General features: G+C 42.6%; 1 protein-coding gene across 7 annotated transcripts in view; it reads right to left on the bottom strand.

The window, feature by feature from the left end:
* Positions 1–25,196, bottom strand: part of LOC306963634 (teneurin-3) — a 360,281-nt gene that overhangs the window by 72,104 nt on the left and 262,981 nt on the right. For all 7 annotated transcript variants that reach the window (XM_079557215.1, XM_079557217.1, XM_079557216.1 and 4 more), the window contains 3 exons: positions 21,676–21,937; positions 16,587–16,854; positions 10,304–10,447 (listed from right to left, as the gene is read on the bottom strand). In XM_079557215.1, coding sequence (XP_079413341.1) covers positions 10,304–10,447; positions 16,587–16,854; positions 21,676–21,937 — 674 coding nt within the window. The remainder of the gene's footprint in view (positions 1–10,303; positions 10,448–16,586; positions 16,855–21,675; positions 21,938–25,196) is intronic.

The raw sequence follows: 25,196 nt of genomic DNA, 5'->3' as shown, positions 1-25,196 counted from the left end.
CGGTTTTTTTGGTTGTAGATGTGCGCAAGGTCCTGCAACTTTCTCTTCCTGGTTTTGTTCCGCTCTCTGGCTCAGTTGCGTCCACAAACCAAATGATCCACTTCAGAGTTCCTGTGAACCAGACCGAGACCCACGTTTTCAGCCGGACCAGGGTTCGCTTCTTTGGCCCGGATCAGAGCCTGTTTGCGTGTTCACAACACCTCAAACCAACCAGACTAACTGTGCAAACGGGCCAGGATTCAGATCAAGAGGGAGTTGTGAATGCGACCTTAAACTGTGTCACTGGTAAGTGGTCGTGCCAACTTAAAGGGATATTTCAGGATTTTTGACATAGGGCCTCATTTCCTAGTTATCCTGAGTGTTGCTGATTTCTGGAGATATTTTTTTTGGGTAATTCAAGCAGTTCTTATGTTTGAAGAGTTTCGTGGCGCTATGGCTAATGCAAGGCTAGCACATTTCTACGATATCAGCTAGCCTGCATTAAAAACAGTCTTACGCACTCCACAGTGAATCCATAGAATAATTATAACCATTTTGCATTTAAAACACCTTATATTTGAGCAGCATCTGCTTTGTGGTTGTATAAGCTACGCAGCGGCGGAGTGATTTGCTAGAAAATAGTCCCTCAAAATGCGATCATTCCTGTGATGCAAGGTCAGTTATATTCCAAAAATCATTCTATCGACACAGACATTTATACGGTTAGTCTGACGTTATAAATGATTTGCCTCAGGTGCTCTGTGGAGTGTGTCAGACTGTTTTTAATGCAGGCTAGCTGATATTGTAGAAATGCGCTAGCCTTGCATTAGCCAAGCGCCACGAAACTCTTCAAACGTAAGAACTGCATAATTTACAAAAAAATTATCTCCAGGTATCAGCAACACTCTGGATAACTAGGAAATGAGGCCCTATGTCAGAAATCCTGAAATATCCCTTTAAGCCGTTACTGCTTTAACTGTAAGAAGTTTCTGATTTTACACTGGATATAACTTCAATGGCACTTTCCGGGTATTTAAACTTTGGCAATTTCACTAAAAAATACACGTATTAAACCAACATTCACTTTGAATAATGCAAAGTAAGTCACACAAACCTCAAAACCAACTCTCAAAGGTTCTCATACACCATTTTAATTTGGAATGTGACTGAAACACACATATCAAGGATTAATTTAAAACCAGACAAACTTCTCTAAAGGGTTTTGCGTTTACCAAAACACTGTAGCTACACTTTCAGACAGAACGGCTGAAAAGTGTGAGCGCCTCAGGCAGAGAGTACCATTTACCGCATAAGATAAGTCAATGCCATCTGGTTGTTTTATTTCTGTCACGGCGCGAGGATGTTTCGTCAACACTAACATCATATTTTGTCATTTCAAAAAAAAAAAAAAAAGCCTCGGTTTTAATAAAAGATCCTGCCGACATTTGCATATCACACGATGCGGCACCTATCTGTTGATCACAAGCGCGTCACACGACAACAACCTCGCCTCCCCGCTGTGATGCTGCCACTCTGCGGGCTGCCGGGAAACAATACTATTTTCTTCTTCTTCTTTCCCCGACAGGTGGGATGAAACACCGGCAGCAGTCGAGCTAGAGGCGGATCTCCAACTTCTTTCTTCTCGCGCGCTTCACAACCTCGCACGTTCTCGACGGCTTGACAGATTGGGTTCGGCAATGGCCCTTATGTCGGTCCTTTTAGCGTTCCACAAAGGGATCGCTTTCTCCAACGGCGCCGCCGACATGTTTTCTTCAACCGCTCCCGACATAAGACACTGGCTGCAATCTCCGAGATGTGAGCCCGGGCTTACGGGTGAAGAGAACGTGGGAGATACCGAAACGCCGCCCCGTGGGGAATAGTGGGAGAGTGACTGATGCCCCGGCTAATTGTAGGCGTGTACTTGGAGATGAAAAGCTACATGAAAGAGCGCTGTTTTGGAGTTACGCAACCAGGCCGCCGGGGAAACAAAATCCACACGGTGTTTATGTGTTTACAAAACCAAGTGACAAAAAAAAGGTCCTCCCGAGACTATAAAGGGTCTAGAACGTTCTGACATTTTAACCATGTTATGTTATATTCTCCAAACTCTCCAAATCTCTCCAAATCTCCAAAACGAAAAATGACAAATGTTTTTCCTCATCAGTATTTGATCGTGATTGGATTCACAAACCTGTGATATTATTTTTATGTCTGAAAGTCCTTTCTATTGGACAACATCCTAGAAATTACTTCTGTTTGTAGAAGTACCTCATTTACTAACTATGAATTGCTGCTGTAGTATCCTTGAATTACCAATAAGTACCATAGTAAATAGAAGTACAACCATCATTACTAAGAGTTACCCCTGTATCTCTTAGTAATGAGAGATACAGGGGTAACTCTGTGACTCCCTAACCCTAACCGCAATAAGTACCACTGTCATTACTAGTAATATCCACTGTAAGTACCATGGACTTCCTGGCCCGTATCTGCTCAGTCCATCTTCTTACGCACTCGAAACTCAAGCCCACAATCCGGAATACGTCTTACGGAGAAAAACATGACGTTCTTCTACTTTTGCTAAGCTTTGGTGCGGAGTCACGTCGATCCCTCTTGTGAATCCTGTGCAGCATTCAAAGGTTTTTCTAGTGCGTCAGAGTTGGGAGTTCATCCAAAGCCTCATGGGGCTAGCAAAAGTTTGGGAACCACTGACCTACATACAACTGCAGCTGTATGTTTATATTCCATGATAGCGAGCATTAGCATTTCAATTAGATTGTGATTACCCTTCCGTCATTACAAAAACGAACTTAACCGATTAGATTTGAGTTTTTCTGATCATTTGTAATTCGCTTGGTTTACTGGAACTACTTGTTTGTACTCCTTTTCGAGCCGTTTTATTGGTCATGGTCTCAATGAGAAGTCCTTGTTCTGGGATTAGTTGGTTTCAGATCTAAACTAAAACCACTGGTATTGCCTAACCCGACTGACTTGCTGCTCACAATGAGATTTATGACTCTTCAATGAGAGCATCTTTGGGATCTGTTAATTCAAAAGAGCCTTTCCAAAGACTGGCTCATTTATATACGTACAGTGTTGATCTTTTAAGACGTCAACCAGAAAACTCGGATTGTCTCAGCCTTAATTTGCTTAGATTAGATAATTTGCTTAGATAATTTGCTTCTTATTTTCATTTCTAGTGTTCACTCAGATGCTTTTCTGATCCAATGGTTCACATCAAAGAGCTGATTTGGTCACGAACACCACATCACATCTTCTGCTGCACAATGCAAACCCTCTAAATAACAGTGTAGTGCGAAAAATATGCTGTGTTAAAAAGCATAATTTCAGCCAGCTTTCTGAATCCGACTGTCATTTAACGTTGGCCTAGGGACATGCTATTGCATTATAGAAGTCAGAACCCTTGTGTAACTGCTGTAGCTGACTTTTATTCGGCGTTAACAAAGGGAAAACATCAGAGGAGAATGCGACGCCTACCTGTTGCCTGTAGAGCAGCCTCTCGAGTGCGTGTAGGTGTCGGAAAAGCACACAGACAGCCGCGGTACGCAGCTCCCGCTAATGACACGTGTTTTGTTGGGATGAGAACGGGCTAATTATATCATGTCAGCTCACAAGGTACGACTGTAGAGAGCCTGGTGTGAGCATTATCCCCAGTTTTAATGAACTGCGCTCAAGTATACTTTCCACGCATACAATCTTTGTATTTGCACAAAGGAAGGAATGGTAAGTAGCTATGTACTTTTTCAGCCTGTAACAACAAGAGGTAGTGAGGATTATCTGGCTCATTTGCGGATAAAATAAACTACGCTCATCCATCCATCCGTCCATCCATTTTCTTCCGCTTTATCCGGGGCCGGGTCGCGGGGGCAGCAGTCTCAGCAGACATGCCCAAACTTCCCGATCCACGCACACCTTCTCCAGCTGTTCTGGGGGGACCCCGAGGCGACACCAGGCCAGCTCGGAGACATAGTCCCTCCAGCGTGTCCTGGGCCTTCCACGAGGCCTTGTCCCACTAAGACATGCCTGGAACACCTCCCGCGGGAGGAGACCAGGAGGCATCCGGAACAGATGCCCTAGCCACCTCACCTGGCTCCTTTCGACGTGAAGGAGCAGCGACTCTACTCCGAGCTCCTCCCGGGTAACTGAGCTCCTCACCCTTTGGGGCATACCCTGTAGTCCTTGAGACTTTTTCTAAGGTGTCAAACACTTAATTTACTTGAATCTGATTCTTAAAAAATACAGTTATTTCTGTTCTTGTGACTCAGTACAAGTTTAAAATAAAGCTATTTTGATATAATATGGGGTCAATATCCTATAAGTCAGGGGTGTCAAACTCATTTTGGGTCGCGTGCCAAAATTCAGCTACCACGGTGGGTCGCGGGCTGCATATAATAGAGATTTTTTTTTCCAATAAATGAATAATAATAATCTGCGATTTGGTCAAAGACCCAACTGGATGGTATTTTCATTACGGCTTACACTTGTGTTGGACTTTACAAGCCTGTGTCACAAGTTTTCCAAAGTACTACATAGTAGTCATTATTCACTGTCAGACTGTCCATTTACCACGTGGCTATATAACACGTTTTTGTATCCTGAGCTCTGCTGGACACTTGTGGAATTCTTTCCTTTTTTAAAATGTAATGCCCTCTAGTGGCTAGAATGAATATTCTGGTTATTCTTTAAAAATTCATAGAGACTTCCTTTTTTTGGTACATACTCTGGTTCTACAGGGCAGGGGCTGGATTAAATCATCTCGCGGGCCCTGCTATAGGTAAACAGTGTACGTTTTTAACTGGTGGCTCTCGAACAACTTAATGCTCCTTGCCTGAAAAAAGGTTGGTGCCTCCTGCACTACACCATTAAGAGCACAAACCACAAGCGTTACCTCCAGAAACAGACCAGGCTGTCCAAACCAGAAACTCTCGCCACATGAGCAGCTTTTCCCATTTACAATGTATTATACAAACCGCAAAAATGACCACTCCCATGCAATGTTGGGTGCAACGAGTTACAAAGAAACGCGTTACAGTAAAGAAACTACTTTTTTCCGGGAAAATGTAGAGTAACGCGTTAGCTACCAACAATTTAATAACGTAATGCTGTTTATTTTTCGATCCGCTGCAACAATACTTTTTAATTTAACCATGGGCAGATGTGACCATGACATTCGATCATCTCCCTCGGCTGCAGAGCTGCTCACGCACTGTGTCCTCCTCTTACATTATTTGAAATTTACTGGAGAAAAGGCAGCACTGGAGGCGAAGCTAAAGAGGAAAACCATGATGAGTAACGAGGGAACTAACAAGTTACTTTTCAAAGTAACGTTACCCAACCCTGCTCCCACGGGACCTCCTCTAACATTTGCTGAAATTCATGTGATACGTGAAATTAGACAATTCATAAGACAGTCTTCTCTCAATTGTTAATGCTTCTAGTGTTTTCAATGAACACTACGAGCTGTCCTGAGTTTAAAACATAAATCACAAATCTAATGGCAATACTTTTGAGGAAAATATGCAAAATTGTGCAGATTTATTACTGACGCTTTCATTGGTTGACACGGCCTCATAGTTATGTAAAGGATAAAGACGACTACACTAATCGTGACAAGTCTGCAACAACTCATAGCAATTCGTATATATGTTCATCAGGGAAATCATTAGCTTTAGTTTCAGTAGTTTTTGTCCGAATGGCTCCGTTTGCTCTTCTTCCGTCTAAAGTTGAACTTGGACTTTGTTCCTTCTTTTAAAAATGTGCACTTGATAAATCATTTGAGCCGCACTCATCTTTCAGCTTCTCTCAGAGGAAATAAAGTTTTAGCCAAAGATCAGTCGATCATAGCCGAACATAACACTTAGTTCTACAGTAATACGTTCAGCAAAAAGAACATTAGAGGAAAGTCCGCAGATGACTTATGGTAACAGACAGGAGAGCATTTCCAGTTCGTCTCACAAGTTATCCAGCTGGCCTTTGCACTGAACTTTCCTCTATAGTCGTACACTTTGCTTTCAATAGTTGGTCTTTAATGTCTTCAGTGTTTTCTCTGTCTTTGCGCGACGGCAGCTCTGCATTCCAGATTTTGCAGATAAATCCGCCTCGGTATAATTAAGAAATAAAAACAGGTTTATCAAGTACTGCTATTGAAAATGCAGTACTGTTTGGTGATCAGCCTGTTGAACCTTGAGCAATGTAAACACCACCAGGTTTGCATCCTGTTTTTTATGTGTCCATATCATTTTTCTTGTCAGTGTTTAGATTTATGTCTACTGTAGCAAGACATAAACTCTACAAGTTACAAGAGTGATCTGAGTTCCTAAAACACTTGAAAGCTATAAATTCACTTTGCATCTGTAACTTGAATAACTATACAGATTAACAATAATAAATACATTTGTTGTTTAACTCATGTTTCTATCGAATTATTGAATAATTTAGGTGCAAAAAAATTGTTGTTTTTGGTTTTCAATTAAAATTTGATAAATTGCGATTCATTAATTACAGACCTGTAATTAACTTGATTTAAAAAAAAATATCGAGTCCCACCACTAATATTTAGAGATAGTGAATAACTGTAGTAAAAGGTCCTGACTTACCAGCGATATAAACAAACTAAAAATAAATTCTGTGTCTTAAATTCTGATGTTTTAACGAAAACCATGTTCCCATTTATGTATGACTTGCCATTAGCATTAGCCTCCCGGGCCAATCACAAGATGGCATGACGAGGGGGCGCCTATCAAGAGTTTTATTGAAGAACTTTGACTGGTACCATATAAAAATGGAAAGAGATCCAGTCCTAACCTCCTATCCAGGCCCTGCAGTGATCCAACCCAAGTGTGCGCCATCTCACAGCAGCAAAACCATCAGCCCCCTTAAGCTCTTCCTCACCTTCTCCTCTTCACCACCTCAGAGAGCTATTTACGTTGATACAATTGTCACTCTCTCCCTTCCTCACATCACAAGCATCTCTGCATACAAACATACCACTCATACTTTGCCAGTTTGAGCCTCCTCTATAGCTTGAAACACAGCGTGCGAAGTCTAAAAGAGCTAATGACAACAGAAAAGCAGCGGAGCGCGGCACACTCGCGGCTCATCCTGACAGACTGTGGGAACGAAGGCCACCGAGTGCAGCCCCAACCGTTTTGGAGATGAAAGCCGCACAAATTGTTCCGGACAAGTGGAACAACCACTTGTGATTCGGAGAGGGTTTCCTGTCACAACAGCGGCGCGGCGAAGTGACACTTGCCCGAGGTCTGTTCCTTAAAATGTGCAGTCAAATTACTCCCCTCCAAAAACAGAATCTTCCCGTTTAAGGGCACGACCTGCTCTTACTGTAGCCCTGCGTTTCCCAACAAGGGGGGCTTAGCAGGCTCTTTGCAGCAGCGCTTGGTTATATTTCAGAAGGATAATTCACATTGCACATGACGGGTACACAAAAGAAACCTCTGCAGAAGTGATGTATATTTGATCATTTCAGAAATCCGACACGAGGACACGCTTGCAGCTTTGACAAAGACAAACTCCCGGCCATTCACCGCGCTCACCCGTTTAAGCGATCGAGATGGATGGCCGAGCGCATGAATTCATTGCGTTTATTGAATTAATGCGGGGATTAAACATGACGCCTGTTCATCAAAGAGCCCGGGAAGCAGCGGAGGTCCGTCCCGGGCCTAAAAATAGCTGAGTAGTGCGCAACGGTTGCAGACGCGGCACCCTCGCGACTTCGCCTCTGATTTATTCTGCTATTACCATGAAAGATCGGCCCTTCAAAACTCTCCTCTATTATCTGAGGATGAGGTGACCAACCATATTTCACTCTGCTGCCAGTATTTATGGCTGCGATTCAGGGTAAAGACCACCTGCCAGCATTGGTCTCAAGAGGCCAACTATCTTTTCTACATGCGTGTCCGCACGGTCAGGGCACTCCCTCCTGTTTGAGGGCAGGGACCGGCTGGCCTCATTACGTTCCATTGAGAGGGGGGAGAGCGCCAAGGATCGAAGATGACTTACAAGACTGACTGACAGCAAACAAGTGGAAAGGGGTGTCAAGAATCGCTGTGAATGCAGAACAACCACTTTCCAAGATCATAGCAGTTTTCAATCTAGAGAAATGATGTGGCAGGAACTGTGTCAGCACCTTCACTACGTCGTTCCATTTGAGCGGCCACCTGCATCCATCCTGAAAGTATCACAGCACTCGTAAAAAAAGATGCTAACCCGAAATCACATGACTATAAAGGTAAGTCCGTGCGCCAAGTCATTGTGCTGCAAAGCTCTTCGTCCACTCTAATGGCTAAGTGAAGGCATCAAAAAGGAAGCAGAAAGGCGTACTAAGTGATTCAGTGTTGGGAAAGTTCATTTTCTACATGAACTAGTTCAAAGTGCAGTTCACAAATTTTAAAATGAACTAATCCGTTCATAGTTCATAATTGTTCATGCTTAATAGTTCGTTCATAGTTCCAAAAATGAACTAGTTCATAGTTCTTTTTTTTTTTTTTTTTTTTTTTTGCTGAGAGCTATTATTCAGGCATGAAAAAGGTGAGAAGTACAGTAAAATCCTCTCTCAGGGAAATATTTAAAATTCCATATCTTAAAGCAACAATCTGATGTATTTTGAGATGCATTTTTGCCAACCTTGGGAGAGCTGGAGAAAGTTGACTTCAGCCATGAGTCAAACTTATTATGACCTCCTCACTTAGTGTTAAAGCCATTTCATGTCAGCCTGTCACTGTTTTCAGAGTGGATTTTGGATATCTTTGCTAATCATATTTTGTTTTGTTTTTATTTTTTTAAGTTTAATTTGTAAATTCTTAGTGGAAAATGAAGCTACAGATATTCAATTGCATTTGTGTTAATTTGTTAATTTATCATGTGAAAAAATAAAAAAGTTTTAGGAGCTAATTTGTAGTTTAAAAAACTCCGCATTGTGACTTTATGTAAATGAGTGGCACCGCGGAGCAACAGACGTTACACATGGGAAACTCGCTTCGTAACCTCACACTGTGGCTGCTCACGGGCACCGTGCGGACCCGCAGGTTACCCGTGTGCCAGGGCCTGTGCCAGGGCCATAGACAGAAGAGTTCACCGCCACAGAACTGGACACAGTCGGGCTGTTGGCGCGGGGGCCGAGCGGAGCTAGCGCGAGCTACACCGTGGACTCGCCAGAGTTTAGACCCGCTGGTAAACTCTGACGGCGCGGCGAGGTTTTATAATTATATTCACTGATCCGCGGTCTTAAACCACAGATATAAGAAATCTGGCACCATATTGAACGAACGTAAAAAGAACGGGAATGCAGTTCACAGACACCAGAATGAACGCGTTCATGGTTTTGTTCATCAGGCAGTTCATGAACTTTCGTTCAATGAACGCGTTCAGGTACAACACTGCTGTGATTATTAGGGTCTGTAGCGCCTCCACAGTTTGTGCAGAGGCTCGCATCAGCTCGGTATCGTTTTAGGTAGTCGCCGATACCAATAAATGAAAAATCTGTGGTATTGGCATGAAGCCCGGGACGAGTGTCAGTTATTTTGCGTAAAAGATAATCAAATACACTACGTACAGCATACAGTATATGATCGTGTTACTGGAAACTGGACCGAGTGAAAAGTTTAATGTGTGCATCTTATTCTCTACCGAGATCTTGACACGGGTCCGGCTGGGAATATCAAGTGGCTTACTAAACAGTGAATAGTGAAAAAAACCTAATTATTCCAAAAGACGAAAAACTCCCAGCGCCTGCGGGTACGAAGATATACAATAAACAACTGGATATTGAAAACAAATGTGGAGCCGTGAGTTAAAAGAAAACGATAATTCAATAAAAACACCGCTAACAGGATCCAATATTACAGACCTGTCTCCTATAGCTGCGGCCAATTACATTATTCCTATTTACTCGTGTGCCACGGAGTAAACTTCAGGAAGTGCGGCGCTTTCTCAGCTGCTGAATCTATATGTCCAGGAGAACTTCTCGTTTAGCTCGAGGCGGCTGAAAGTGTGTTCAACTGTCTACAGGACTGCACTGGATGGAGTGTTTGGGAACACAGTGGGCTAAGTGGCCAGCAGAACTTTGTGGTGTACGGTGCTACATAAATGAGGCAGTTATTAGTCAGAGCAGTAGAGGATGGAGTAGTAGGAACAACAGTAGTCACATCGATTTTAAGTGCCACGTTTCCGAGTTACAAAACAAAATGGACTTTCCCTGGAAGTGCACAAGGGTTCGATTAAAGTGGATCAAACACTCATACAGTTACTACGTGTGCCAACTTAGCATTGTTTATGAAAGCGACCTTACCGTTCTGGATGTCCAGGATGTGGTGTTTGTCCAACATCCACCCTCCCATGTTGGCCGCGTCCAGCTCGTATCCCTGCAGCGCAGCCGTCCTCTTCTCCCACAGCACCACATCCAGGCAGGACTCGTACTCGTACCCCACTGACACTGGAGGAACACAGGCAGAGGGTTAGGGTCAGGGTTAGAGAAGCTGCAACCTCGGACCGGCTGAGGACAGGAAGCACTTATACTCAGGGAACTTCAGTAACTATAACTTGCACTTCAAAGATTTCATTGCACCATTCGTCTCATGTGTCTAAGTAACTGTGCTATAAAGTTTGTGATTCTTGCACAGTCATTAATTGACTTTTATATGATTTCCTTTAACCTATTTCAGCAATAACCTAAATTAGTCGAAAATGTGAACCATCACTGGAAACAGAACAACAATATCGTCATTTAAATTCAGGAGAACATTGTGAGGAAAACTATGACAAAGGTTCTGTAGATCTATAATTCTAAAATGACATACACTATAAAGTCATTAAAATGGCTCTCCTGAAGACATATTTCACAGCAGACACTCCAAATTCACTACAATCGTAGCCTTCCGGTTCAGAACTCCAGGTCAAAGTTTAAACGTTTCAATTTCTTGGTGCTATATTTTACAACAGTTGTTCACAAACCTCTTCAGATTGCCAAATGTTTAGACGGCGCAAAAGTAACAACAAACTGAAAATGACACAAAAAAGCAAAAGGCAGTGAGTCATCTCCTCTCATATATATATATATATATATATATATGTGCACAATGATGCGTAATTCACACCCCTCGCCCCATTGTTATTCCGAAAAGAGCCCTTTCCACCTCTTCATTTACTGTTGATATTGACTATGGCACATTGTTGGACAGCCACAAACGATCCCTACCCGGATTAATCACTGTCAACAGTAAAATCAATGGCCCTGTGAACAGCTTCTTTGTGTTTCTTGTACATGAATTGACTTTTGTATTGTTTCCTTCAACAAGTTGTATGGCATATTCTTTGATATTTGATTTGAGAAATGATTTAAGTGTGGCCATACCGCCTTTGCTCTGCCCAATCCCGTCAGACCTCAGAGGCTAAGCAGGGAAGGGCCTGGCGGGACTTGGATGGGAGACCGTTTGGTAACACCAGGAAGCCTAGCGAATGTAGTGAGTGAGTGAGTGGTTGGTGGTGGTCGGAGGAGCCGGTCGCGCAGACTGGTTGCCTCGCTTCCGTCAGTCTACCCCAGGGCAGCTGTGGCTACAATAGAAGCTTACCACCACCGAGTATGGAGTGAACGAATAGTGCAATGTAGAGCGTCTTTGGGTGTCCAGAAAAGCGCTATATAAAACCAATGCCTTCTTCTTCTTCTTCTTCTTCTTCTTCTTCTTCTTCTTCTTCTTCTTCTTCTTCTTCTTCTTCTTCTTCTTCTTCTTCTTCTTCTTCTTCTTCTTCTTCTTCTTTTTATTAAAGCTATCCTCGCTTGAGAAGACACAAAATCCCAACTGACTGAACTCCTCAAAAACATAACTCCTTAACTTTATTTACAAATGCAGTTTCATTCGACAAACTAACAAAAAGTGTCGGTGTCTCCTGCCCCTTCGCATGACAGGATTCGACAACAAAGTCCACGTCTTTTACGAAGTGTGTTTAATCGAGAGAGACGAAAATGTTTGTGCACTCTCACTTGTGTAAATAATTTGGCTACTCCATCCATCTCAAGCCCCGCACATTCCACCGCCCATTCCGCTCACGTCCACTACGCCCCCCCTGCGCTCTCTTTGACAATGTAATTTTCTCCAGCTGGGATGATCTCGGCGGACCTGTGGGGATCCTGTATCGAACCGAGCCCGCTGTGTTTTCTTCCCCCCATCCGTCCGTTTTATCTACTGTAAATGCAAATGCGACATAACATAGCGCGCGGAGTAAAGATGAAATATTTAAGCCGTAAAAGTCCCATATAGAAGGCGTTATTGTAATCGCGGTGATGTAGCCGCTGATTGCCATGATCGCAGCGTTTCTTTTTTTTTCCTCCGTAAGAGTGGAATTTTAATACCTTTACGTATCTGCATAATGCTGCTCCGACACGGTAATCCCCGCAAAGAACATAATTAAGACACTTTGTGATGTATAATTCAAAGGCTGGATTCCCAGATCGTTTATCGCGGCTTTTCTATTGTTACTAACCACTCCTCGAAGGCCTTTTTTTTCCCTCCTTCTTCTTGGGACACTTTGCCTTAAGCAATGATGTAGTCGTGCGGGTGTGCGGGTGCTGAAGTATCACACATGCAAAACAAAGCAGTCAGCAAAAGAACACTGGCCCTCAAATAAAAAAATGAAGAAAAAAAAAAAAGCCCAGGCACCAGGGGATTTGAGGATTTCACGCCACCTGCTAAAACTCCCGCGCACGTGGCGAAAAAGACACGGGATGAATTTCAAACAGTGAATATCCATCTTTGGGAGTTCAGCCAAGGTTCGTTGCTCGGAGGTTTAGAAGGCTTTGGATTGACCCCCTCTGTTGAAATATTTGTAACATTTTCATTTTTTTTTTGACTTTTGGGATGTGTAACAATGTTGTTCCCTCATGACACCCGGAGCTTTGTTTCTTACATGTTTGAGTCATTTCTTTTGACTCTCCAGTGTGCATCTCCTGAATGCTCAATCTCGCCTGAGCACGTTTTGGGGCCTGGTTGCCGTGAGGGAATGCCAAGTGCTTGGGTGAGTGTTGTGTGCGAGAGGTGTTGGTGGTGCTTGAAGAGGCCGAGCTTCGGGCAGTTTCCTATATCAGCCTCACTGTCTTATCCTTATACAGGATTTCACATAGACAATATTTCAAGATTTTGTCACGCTTTATAGATGTTTTGGGGCAGACTATGAGCACATCTAGCACACACACAAATAAAGTCAAGTTGTGTTGATACAGTTAGTTTTTTGTTCATCCAGTCCTCTAGAGGGCGTTAGGTTTTGGGTAATTTAGTTTCAGCCCATAGGTGGCATCACAGATCCCCAGCACACAAAAGTAAACAATGTCAATGCTGTTGAGTCGTGCGCCATCTGAAGCCATCTACCCATTTTTAGCCCTTTGAGTGGCAATATTAGTAAGTGTTGTTGATTAATGTGATATTTAGAACAGGTATAGTTCATTATTGGTAAAGGTTGTTTAATTTTATTGACCATTTTAAGAGATGTGTCCTATAAGTTCCGAGAGCTACTCAGCTAACTAAAATCTTTGAATACACTTTTTCTGCTTTTTATCTTTGTGTTTTAGTCACTAATACATGTGTGTATTTGTGTCTTTTTCAGTTTCACACTTTTTTGCAAATTAAATCCTGTCCAAAATGACATGTGCCTGTTCCTTGGAGGAGATAATGCAGGAAAGAGTTTAGCTGGCTGTGAATCCCAATATAGGACAGGAGTCACATCGGGTACAACAGTACACAAGTCCTTTATAATGTTTTGACACTGTGTATTGTCCACTAGAAGTGAAAAAACGGTACTCGTATTGCACAATTAAAGAAATCAGGCTGGTTTTCATAAGGAACATTTTAGAAATCTCGTATACTAATGACTAATGACTTTGATTGACAGGCCGTTAGCATTAGGGCTAATGGCGCGGGCGTGGCTACGACTAAACTACATGTCACATGAGGGCCGAGTCTATAGTGAAGATCCCGCCCTTATGCCCTTTTTAGGAACATAACAAGAGGAGTCTGTAAATCCGCCACGATTTCCCCCTCGAACGTGTTTTTTATGGCAAATGGGGAGAAGTGAAGAGTCGTAGTCTATTAATATTATGTCTATGGTCACGACCCCCACTTTGGGAACCACTGCGTTAGAAAATACATCTATAATTCAGTATTAAAGTCGTGTGGAACATTAGGTGAAAGAGTTGTTAGTTGTTTCGTTGCTCTTTGTTTTCCCCCTCCCAAAGATGCCGTCTGCCACGAACACAAAGATTTAAACAAAAACAAACTTTCCCCACCAACTTTTAATCATTAAATTGCTGCTTCACTGAAGTAAAACTATGATTAATACTTTCCAGAGATATTATTCATCAAACTAAGTCACAATTACAAAGGGATTCAAACCCGTCATGTGCACTTTAAGTTTCATTTGTGCAGGATACGTCCACTTTAAAGTAGGACAGGGCGATGAAACCTAAAATCTCAATCACAAAATAAAAAAGAAATATCACGATAACGATATATTTGACGATGCAACTGACAACAGACAAACCACTTCAAAATTCCAGCCTTCTCCTATTGGGAAGATTAATGCAAAGATATTTCATTCATTTTTTTGTTAGGCATACTGATTTCCTCGGAAATATGATCTACTGAAGCAGTTTACATCCTTCATTTCATTTTACTTTTTAAAGCAGTACTAAGTAACGTGTTTACCTTAATAAATCCTTTTCGTAGTCCCTGTGGGGGTAGTACAAGTGTTAATGGGATGAAACCATGTTTGCAACTTGACTGCCACCGGACCGGAGCAACCAATACACACTAATGGAATCACGAAGAAGAAGCTAACATGCTAACGTGCAAAGCTAACTGCGGGCTAACGTCACTTTAAACAGTATTTACAGCCAAATTTGAGTGAAAAAAAACATTTCCATTGTATAATTGGATGCACAGTAACCCTCTCTCCCTTCGTCTTCCCTGTCAGCGTAGTATTTACTCTCCAAGAGAATTAATAAGTTAAAAAATCTCAACTTGCTACGACACCTGCAGTTGCGCTTATGGCCTCTAGGGGCAAGAGTTGCTTAGCACTGCTTTAAGCACCTGCCCCTGTGTTCTACCGTCAGTGTTTATGCTGCTCAGATGGAGCTGAGCGTAACATAAATTATATCGTGTCCACAATGATATAAAAAAATTATATTGCGATACAATATGCCCCAACCCTTCTTTAAAGGTATGTTTTTGAAGACGGGACAACATTGCAACACATTAAATGTCTAAAAAAGTGGATAAAATCTCTCCAGACAGTCATTGCCACTACTACTAATTCCTTCTTAATAGTTGGCAGCAGTTGTTTTTAGCTTCACTTAATCTGTCTCGTATCTCCTCTGTGCCAGCCGAGGATGAGGCCAGGCCATTCATATACAATCATCTGGCAAAGTTTATTCACGCAATAAAAAAAAGACCACTTAACACTAAAAAAATTGTTGTCATTCCAAAAACAGCCATATTTTGACTTTGTCTTCCAGCAGATTAACAGGGTTTTTAATGTGATGCATCAGTTCAGCGTTAAAAGACAAAGAGCTACCGTCAAGTGAAAACGCTAACTCTGCATAAACAGGATTATTCGGGCAAATGGGAGCTGACTGTGTAAATGTGCAGTCACAGTGAGGAGAGCGCCAGTGGTCAGCCTACAGTACGAGCACATGAGCCACGCTTTTGTCAGCCAGTGAACAAACCCAATAACACAGAAAGAGAAAACGGGTGCACAACTTTATGAAAAGAGACAGCCAGTCATGTGAATTTCTTGGAAGTCAAAACACCTGTTCCAGTTCATTCTACATTGTATTATATTCCGGAGATGTGAAGCGTTTTAAAAAAAATTAGTTATGTGACTACGATACAATAAGCCCCCCTGCCCCCAACCCTCGCTCGCTAGAAACGGCCCTGCTGGCGTTCAAAGCAGCCTAAGAAGTGTATAATGTTGGACAGAAGATCAAATCCGCCCCCGTGGAGCGTACCCAGGGTTAGACATGGATAGTTTTTACACCGGGCTCTGGCTTCTCTCCTCTCTGCACTAGTTCACACTGGGCTGATTGCCTCAAGGCTCGAGGAGGATCTGACAGAGAACGCCGGGGCGGAGAATCCAAAAAAGACGCTTTGGTAACTTTTACAAGGGAGCCAAAAAAAAACAGTCCACTCTTTCAACGGACTCAACATAAACAAGAAAGACCTAAACGCCCGACTTTACGCTGATGTCAATGCACCATGTGGCTCACACTGTTCTGGCTATTTCTCAATGGAATTCCCAACAAGCTGAATCAATCCGGCTAAATGTGGGTCTGTATTCAGTACCTGTTTTTCTCATTCCTTTTCCTTTTACTGCTGTTTGTTACGTAATCAGCTGAAATCCTACTCTTTTTTTGCAACGTATCTATATTTAATGTGTTTCAAAAGTGAGGAGGAAAGTGTTTTACATGAGACAGACTGTGGTTCCAGTGAAAGTAAAAGTATGATGAAACTCCTAATAGAACTGTAGTCCGTTGGATAAGCTTGTAAAGTAAATGTAGCCTCAGAGTGATTTAAGAACAAGGGCCTCACCCACTGCCTGTGCCAGCCCGTACACCTTCTGGCCGTAGGCGTCCGTCTTGTCCCAGATGAAGGTGTAGGAGAGGTCTGGGAAAGCGGGGAAGGACTTCTGGAACTGGCGGCCCATGACGGCCACCATCAGGTGCACCTTCATCAGGCCGAAGGGCAGCCGCTCCTGGGTCAGCAGCACCTTCAGGATGGGCTTGTAGCCAGCTGCTCTGGAGCTCAGGTACACCAGGTTCAGGTCACTGCCCGGGATGGCCACTTGCTCGTGGAGGACCTGCAGGGAACGTAATTACCGGTCAGATGGTGAGCTACGTGAGGAAGAGAATAGACTGTTATTACTGAGGCGAGGCACTGCAGCTGAATAGGGGAAAAATCTATTTGAAACCTTAACTGTAGATTACTGACATGAAGAGGAGAAAAGCGTATTGCAAGTCATATATTTTTTCTTATGAAAATCAGGCATTGTCAGTATTTCCAGCACCAAAACTCGGATAGAGCTAGGTTTCAATTTGTGGTTGATTAGTTTTTAAAATGTTCAGGGTTTTTGATTAAACTTAATAGTGAAAGAAATCTGTACACATGAACATTTTGGGCTTCAAAATTCAATAAATCAGGCTGGGAAGGAGATTTAAAAAATATATATTTGAACTCTGACATTAAAATTATCTATGGTATGTTTCCACCTGCCAAGTGGGTCGCCTTAATTGAGCAAAACCTTTTCTTATTTTAGTAAATCCCCCAGATTATGAAGTGGCAGAATGTCTCTTTATTAGTTAAGTCCAGCTGTTCTTATTATTATTATTATTTATATTATTATGTTTTATTTATGCTTCTTGGCATTCGGGCCACTCCTACTTTCTGTTTTGATTTAAGAACCGCTTTCAAAATGGTTGATGACACTGCTCCACTTCCATAGAAAAAGAAAAAAAAAAAGCATTAAACTTTATTCTGATGAAGCAAGCCGAACATTTCGCTCCACTGCTCGCAGAAACCGTGTCATCCCGAAAAGATCCTCTGCCTTTGCGCCGACAGACTTCTCATTTCAAACCATCAAACAGTGGAACCAGCTCCAGACAGTTTCAACTTGTCTAAAGATGTGGACTTTTTTTCCCCCCTTGGAGCCTGAAGAAGCACACCCCTGATATCGGCTCCGTCAGCATCGGTCCAGTTGAATTTTTCATTGCGTTGCTCGATTATTTAAAGATTAATGATTATTCCCTCAAGCTTGATATTGATCAAGTCGCAGCCGTTCATTTGTAGCACAAATATGGAAGACATTTTCTCTCAACATGTTTATCTACATCAGTCTTTCTCAAATAGTGGGGCGTGTGACCGGGTGTGTTACAGTGTCGTTGGCAGCAGACAGTGTGAAGCCAAATAAAGACTTTACGCCCAAGTCACACTGTTATTTATGGATGTGTAGAGCCCTGAATCAGTCTAACTGTATTATACAAGCGTTGGTCTGCCCCAAAAAAAGGGTTTACCTCAAGAATTTGGAAGCATTGGTGCTCCTGCCTATATGTGTCAATAATGTATGATGTAACTTTCTCTTATGTTTATTAGCAGTTTTCTTTTAATACTATGGACCAGGATTCTGTATCCTTAATAAAGGTTGAGTGAATGAATGACTGAATGAATGAATGATAAGCCGCTTCAGTTCTTTCGGGAAAAACGTGCCAAACCTCGACAACAATCATCCCGCTATGTGAAAGTGTAAGTGTAAGTGCGCACCGACGCCAGCAGCCCGACACCTCGAAGTAGAGGGGATCTCCTGTAATTTAAAGGGACTATACAGAGTTTTAAAAATGTTAAAACTACGTATTTTCCTTCCCCTACATGTTCCAGCCATGTCCTATTGTGTAGAATGAGCTCAGACCTGTTCACCACAACTGCCTCTAAAATCCTGCACTGTCACTCAAAAAGGTGTTAATTCGGGTCTGAAGTGCCGTCATGCACGAGCTTAATATAGAAAGTGCAGTTACGCATAAGACCTGAGGTGGCAGGACTAACTTGCATCTTGCCCCTTTAAGGTAAAAAACGCACATTTACTGTCCGCATGTAGCTGTTCAGAGATCCCACAGTGCTGTGCTCCTGCTCATGTGCTCTAAATTGGTGTTTATGTGGTGAAGATTGGTGAAATACTCGCGAAGATACGGTTATTAAATGGCGATCACAGCACAGCCGGATCAATACGTTTGCATCCTCCATCCATCCATCCTCCATCCAACCATCCATTTTCTTCCGCTTCTGGGTCGCGGGGGCAGCAGTCTCAGCAGAGATGCCCAGACTTTCCGATCCGCACACCTCCTCCAGCTGTTCTGGGGGGACCCCGAGGCGACACCAGGCCAGCTCGGAGACATAGTCCCACCAGCGTGTCCTGGGCCTTCCACGAGGCCTTGTCCCACTAGGACATGCCTGGAACACCTCCCACAGGAGGCAACCAGGAGGCATCCGAAACAGATGCCCTAGCCACCTCAGCTGGCTCCTTTCGAAGTGAAGGAGCAGCGACTCTACTCTGAGCTCCTCCCGGGTAACTGAGCTCCTCACCCGATCTCGAAGGGTGCGCCCTGCCACCCTGCGAAGGAAACTCATTTTGGCCACTTGTATTCACGATCTTGTCCTTTTACCCAAATCTCAGGCCCCTAGGTGACGGTGGGAACGTAGATCAATTGGTAAATCAAGAGCTTTGCCCCCGACTCTTCACCACGACAGACCGATACAGCGACCGCATCACTGCTGACGCCGCACCGATCCGTCTATCGATCTCGCCGTTCATACTCGTTCTCCTGGACAGCGGGAGACAAGCTAAACTTTCGCGGCAAACTGCTGCTGTTAAATGACTGCATGCATCGGAAGCAACACGAAGGAAGGGCTACAGCAGAGCGGTACGAGCGCGGTAAGACTAATAAATACACTCCTGAAGAGTGTAGCGCTAGACTGTCCCTGATCTGTAAAAAGTCAGAAAATCATTGCAGGCAGAGGGTACAAAATGTTCTCCTCTTCCTAAGGGGGAAGTAACATAAAATAATGGAGAAGCACTGATTTACATTGACACTGTAGCCAAAAGGTGTATATTTAGGTAATACGTTTTATGGCGAATGGAAATTTCAGTAACTAACAGAGTCTTACTCATTTACTTCCTGCAATAATATTTCTTTTTACTGTCTTTTGCTCACAGTTATGCCTGATAAACTGGGCTTGTGTCAGGATTAAAAGACTTCATTTAAAAACTAAAATTTCTCAGAATGAGTCAAGAGAACACTGTGGCTCAGACAATGTGAATACTTTGTAAAAATTAAACATCCAAAACTTCTAAATCCAGCACTCTAATAGCGACAGCTCTCTAATTCTCTCTAACTTCTTATTGTAAAAAGTGTCCGGTTTTAAGCTTCTTGGAAATGGAAAGCTTTACGTGTCTCCATTAGTCTCGTCAGCATCACATCGAAACATTGATTTTGCGCCAAATGGACACAAACCAAAGAAAAATCTGCGCGACCTCGCTGCGTCTGGGCCGTCGGTATTTATCAGCGCTACGGCGAGAGACGATTTATGGCTTAACGGTCGGGGAGTCGCCACAATTCAATCAGAGCTCAAAGGCACGGGCGAATTTGACTGTTGGAAATGAGTGGGAGAGGCCGCGGCGAAGGGGAGATAAAGCGGCGTTATCATTAGTCTCTGTCTGTGTGTTCCTCGCAAAAGCCGTCCTGTAATGGGGGCGTGTAAAATGCGGGTCAAATTGAAGTCGTTTAAAAATAATCAGATCGGAAGCGTGGTGTTTGGGAGCGACCGTGAAAAGGCAGTGTCATCTGCAGGTGATCTCGGCCCTTTTGAATCGTTTCAAAGTGCATTTCTTAAACGGTGCGTTTACAATCACATGGAGACAAATCCATGGATTCAGAGTTTGATAAAATAATAAAGACAGAAAATGATGATGGTTCTCACAGAATGGCTGCTCTCTTTGATGTATTCAGTATTGTCATGTTCCAGTCCGCCTAAATAAAGCTTTTGCAGGGCTGATTCTGTTCGCTAGTCACTAATGAAACACATGCCTGTCTGTGCTGAATAGTGACTTCAGTGAGATGGCTTTACAAGACTTGAACTTAAAGCAGAACTAAGTAACTCATGCCCCTAGAGGCCAGAAGCGCAACTGCAGGTGTAGTAGCAAGTTACGTTTTTTTTAACTTATTAATTGTCTTGGAGAGTAAATACTACGCTGACAGGAAAGGCGAAGGAGAGAGGGATATAGTACATCCAATTATACAATGGAAATACGTGTTTTCACTCAAACTTGGCTGTAAATACTGTTTAAAGTGACGTTAGCCTGCAGTTAGCTTTGCCCGTTAGCATGTTAGCTTCTTCTTCATGATTCGTGTGTATTGGTGGCTCCAGTCCGGTGGCAGTCAAGTTGCAAACATGGTTTTCTGGCCAGAGACACCAGGGGGAGATGAAAGACCCTCCAATCATCCCATAAACACTTGTATTACCCCCACAGGGACTACGGAAAGGATTTATTAAGGTAAACAAGTTACTTAGTATGGCTTTAAAGCAGAACTAAGTAACATAGAGGGATATTGTACATTGTGCCACAACCCAATTACACAATTGAGATATTGTTTTTCACTCAAACTTAGCTGTAAACACTGTTTGAGTGCCGCTAGCCCGCAGCTAGCATTGCCTGTTATCCTGTTAGCTTCTTCTTTGTGATTCTATTAGTGTGTATTACGCCTCCGACCCGGAGGCATCGAAAGTTGCAAGGGTGGTTTTCTGGACAGAGACACCAGGGGGAGATGAAAGACTTATATTACCCCCAAAGGGACTGTGAAAAGGATTTATTAGGGTAAACAAGTTGCTTAGTTCTTCTTTAATAACGTCATATTAAAAGGGTCTGTAAAATAGACTTTTGCAAGCTAGTACGCTGGTTATGGTGGTTTTCCTGTGTAGTTTGGTCGAGCAGGTCATGCATGTCTGAGTGAAGCACAAACACAGTTGGATGTGCGAAACAAACTGTCGATACGGTCAAGATTTCACCTAGTCTATCCTTCTCTGAACAATGTGTTGTCGGCGGTGCGTGGTAAGTGCAATGCAGCTGGTGTACCTGTGTTTCGGGGATGATGGGGCTGTCCTCTGCAGACGTCTTGTACAGAGTGGACAGGGGCGTGGCCAGGATGAGCGGATTCGGCCGGAGCAGGCCTGTGAGGTAGCAGCTGGGGATGTCGTTGGCCTCTCTCTTCATCACCACGGTGTCCATCACGTGGAAGACGTTCCAGGGCAGCCACACGGTGCGCTGCACGGCGGGGAACGGAGCGCGCTCATAACTCAGAGTCAGGGAGGCGCCGCCGTTGGCCACGAGGTCAAACCTGAGCACAGTTAGTTAGAGAGTATTATGCTTTTGGAGGTAATGATAATAATGGCAAACACATCTTTTTCACTGTCTTACACTTTGTCGGTTAGAAAATGTTGATCTTAAACTGCTGAAACAAAATATCCAGTATTTTCACTTCCTGGACTTCACACGATCTCCATACGAACTGGCCCATGTGGTTGTAGTGGCCATTGTTTTTATTTCATGATGAGAGGATTAAGCTTAGCAAGTAATATATATTTTTGCTGGAAAAAATAGCCACTGGAAAACAGTCAAAGATCACTCAAAGATGTGCGAGTGGGTCAAAGCACAGCTGTAAGTCTGTTTTTGAGAGAACAAAAATTAAAACGCTCTATAAAGACAGTATTGCATAATACATAAGTGTTCAAACAGCTGCTGAATAAACAATTCCATACATTACTGAGCAGATCACATGGCTTTGAATTCATTTTTTGTTTTTAATCTTTGTGCAATCTGCTTTTGTTTGTTTAACTACGCTGGCAGAATACTTATCCTCATTTAAGTATTGAAAATGTTCCTCAAGTTCAAACTGTGTACAGCCTTTATATAAAGTATACACTTTATGGTCAAGAACAATACGTCTCAAACCTTTGATCATGTCTGATGGCTTAAATCCTCATAAAATAAACATTTCCTCGTGGACAAAGCTGAAAAGCTCTTCTCAGTGGAAGAGAGCACCCTCTGCATATCCCCAGCGTTGGCGCCGACATTATTATTCCCTGAATCTAATTTATGAGTGGTGTTTAAGCGGGCGTGCTGCGCGGACTCTTTCCGGTCACATTTGGTTTGGAGTCGTGCGCGCTCTCACCAGTGAACTGCTTTTAATTAGCCCGACGTTACTCAGTGGTTTTGGAGATGAAGGGCAAGTCTTTGAAGTGCTGCTCTATATATTCAGCACAAGTGGCACCGGAGGGGAAAGCATCTGCGCGGCGACACTGCGCGGATTCACACACGCTCATTTTAGCAACACACTTTGTTTGAGCTTTAGTGTTCGTCTTTGGTGAGTTCCTTGAGTGCTCCTGGAATGTTGAATTCCATGGTTTTGGGACTCTTTCATTGAAACACACTTTCATCAGTAAAATGCGGAACTTTGGTCATAGTTTTAGCCTCCATTACGTTTAGTTTCAGTCAGAAAGAGAATTTAGGTCGACCAAATTGGTGACAAAAATAGTAGTTGATAAAAGTAAGAGGAGGCAATCTGATTTTTGTCTTCTGAACTCAAACAAACAAAAAGCTGTTTATATATTGCTCTGATTCAACGTTTCTCCACAGTTGGAAATCATAAAACCAAAGTAGTGGAGGCTTTTTTTAATCACATTGTATTGACAACATCTTCACATAACTACAAACTCTCCCAGTCGTGTACTTTTCAATATCTAAATCATGGCCTTGTTGAGTTTTGAACCCCAAAAAACAAGACAAATTTACAGATTTTCTTACCAAAATAGCTAGCTTTTTCAAAAACTAAAAAAGATAGGCTAAATCTCCTCACTAATATGTCAACAAAACCACACATTTATACCTGACTCGTAGCACATTTTTCTATTATCTATATCTGTAAACAGCAGCAGCTTTTGCTCTTAAAACTGACTCTCAAAGGACGTCCCGGCTGCTTGCGTCTTCTCTCTGGACAGCTGTGGCAGAGGCCTGGCTTCACGGCGCCTTCTCACCACTCGGAGAGCGGATCTGTTGGCTACCCAAGTGTGATTATCCCCGACGTTTATCACGCTCAAGTGTGGCGAGCGGAATATCGGAGAGAAATCAGCTAATCCCCGAATATGTGCGGACCCGTGGTTTGTGGCTCAGAACAGCAGCTGTACACCGTCCCCGTCTTTTGTTCCACACTGTCAGCGCATAAGCACGGGCTCCAAAACATTTTCTTTCTTTCTTTTTTTTTTTTTTACCTCCGCTCTTTAATATTTTAGCATCATGCTATTTAAGGGGCTTGTTTTCTGGGACGCGGCAGAAAGCAGAGATGTTTCACCACTCCTGTTCACTACTTTTTGGGTTCTGATGTATGGCCAGATTTACAGCATTTCTGATTAAAAGGAAGTTTCCAATACCCCGGATATTTTTGGGAATACTGGCACATAGTGTATAATAAACTAATGGAGAATTAAAACACTATAGTTTGTCCGATGAATCCACCAGTTGTAGCACAGAAGTTGGGCATCTACATCATCTACATACTGATATGTTATTTGTGAATAATCACGCCGTTTTAGTTTTATTTCCTGCAAATCTCCTTCTCGCTTGTGGACGGAACATCATAACATAAGCATCGTAAAGGGGGAGTTTGGTCTATTTTTTATTCTGACTTAAAAAAAAGATACTAAGGAAGAAAGGTAGATAAAACTCTCAACATTGACCACTGATGTATCTCCATTGACAGCACTGGTCACAAATATAGCGGATATTCGCTATAACATTCAATGCAGGCATGTCAAGTATTAGGGGAGAGTGTGTGTGTGTTGGGGGTGTTAGAAACAAAAAACAAAAAAATAACCACCAGATTAAATGGTTAAATTGACACTATATACCATACAATCTTTTATTTAATTTTTTTTTTACAGTTGAGTGTTTCCCATTTGATGATCAAGCCCAATATTCACTTTATGTAGTTAAAAAAGTGGTAATTTTACTGCCAATTAAAAAAAATAAAAATTCTTGCAAGTTCAAATCTCTAATCTTACATTTTCAAAATATAATGGTTCAACTTACCCACTGGCTCGACTTCCCCCACTCTCCCCTACCATTTTATTTACAGCAAGTGTTAGAAAATGAGTAAATAAACCGTTTTGGGCTTGATAATGAATCCTACATCAACTTGTCATGTCTTAAAACACATTTGTCAATGTCAATGTCAATGTTATTTATAAAGCACATTTAAAAACAACCTTAGTGCTGTACAAGTAAAGTAACAATATATACAATAAACACAATAAAACTTAAGCACAGGTAATATATAAAGGCACAAGCTGTGTCTGGTTTGTTCTGATTTGTTCTCAGCCTATAAAAGCCTGGTTTGACAGGCAGATGACATAAACTAAACCGAAGCTGCACCTGAAGTGAACTCGTCTCGAATATCACGGGACATATGTACGTGTTGTATGTGCCTCTGCTCCCTTTATTGCCGAGGCGTCCACAGTAATAGGCGGAGAAGGTCAGACAGTAATTCCATGTTTTACTACAGCAGCAGCAGATTGATTCTCGCCGTGCTGATCCAATGCATT

This window comes from Gobius niger (genome assembly GCF_951799975.1).
Source record: "Gobius niger genome assembly, chromosome: 5".
In the NCBI taxonomy this organism is placed as follows: domain Eukaryota; kingdom Metazoa; phylum Chordata; class Actinopteri; order Gobiiformes; family Gobiidae; genus Gobius; species Gobius niger.
Note: the sequence above shows the minus strand (reverse complement) of the source record. Positions and strands in the feature narration are given on the sequence as shown.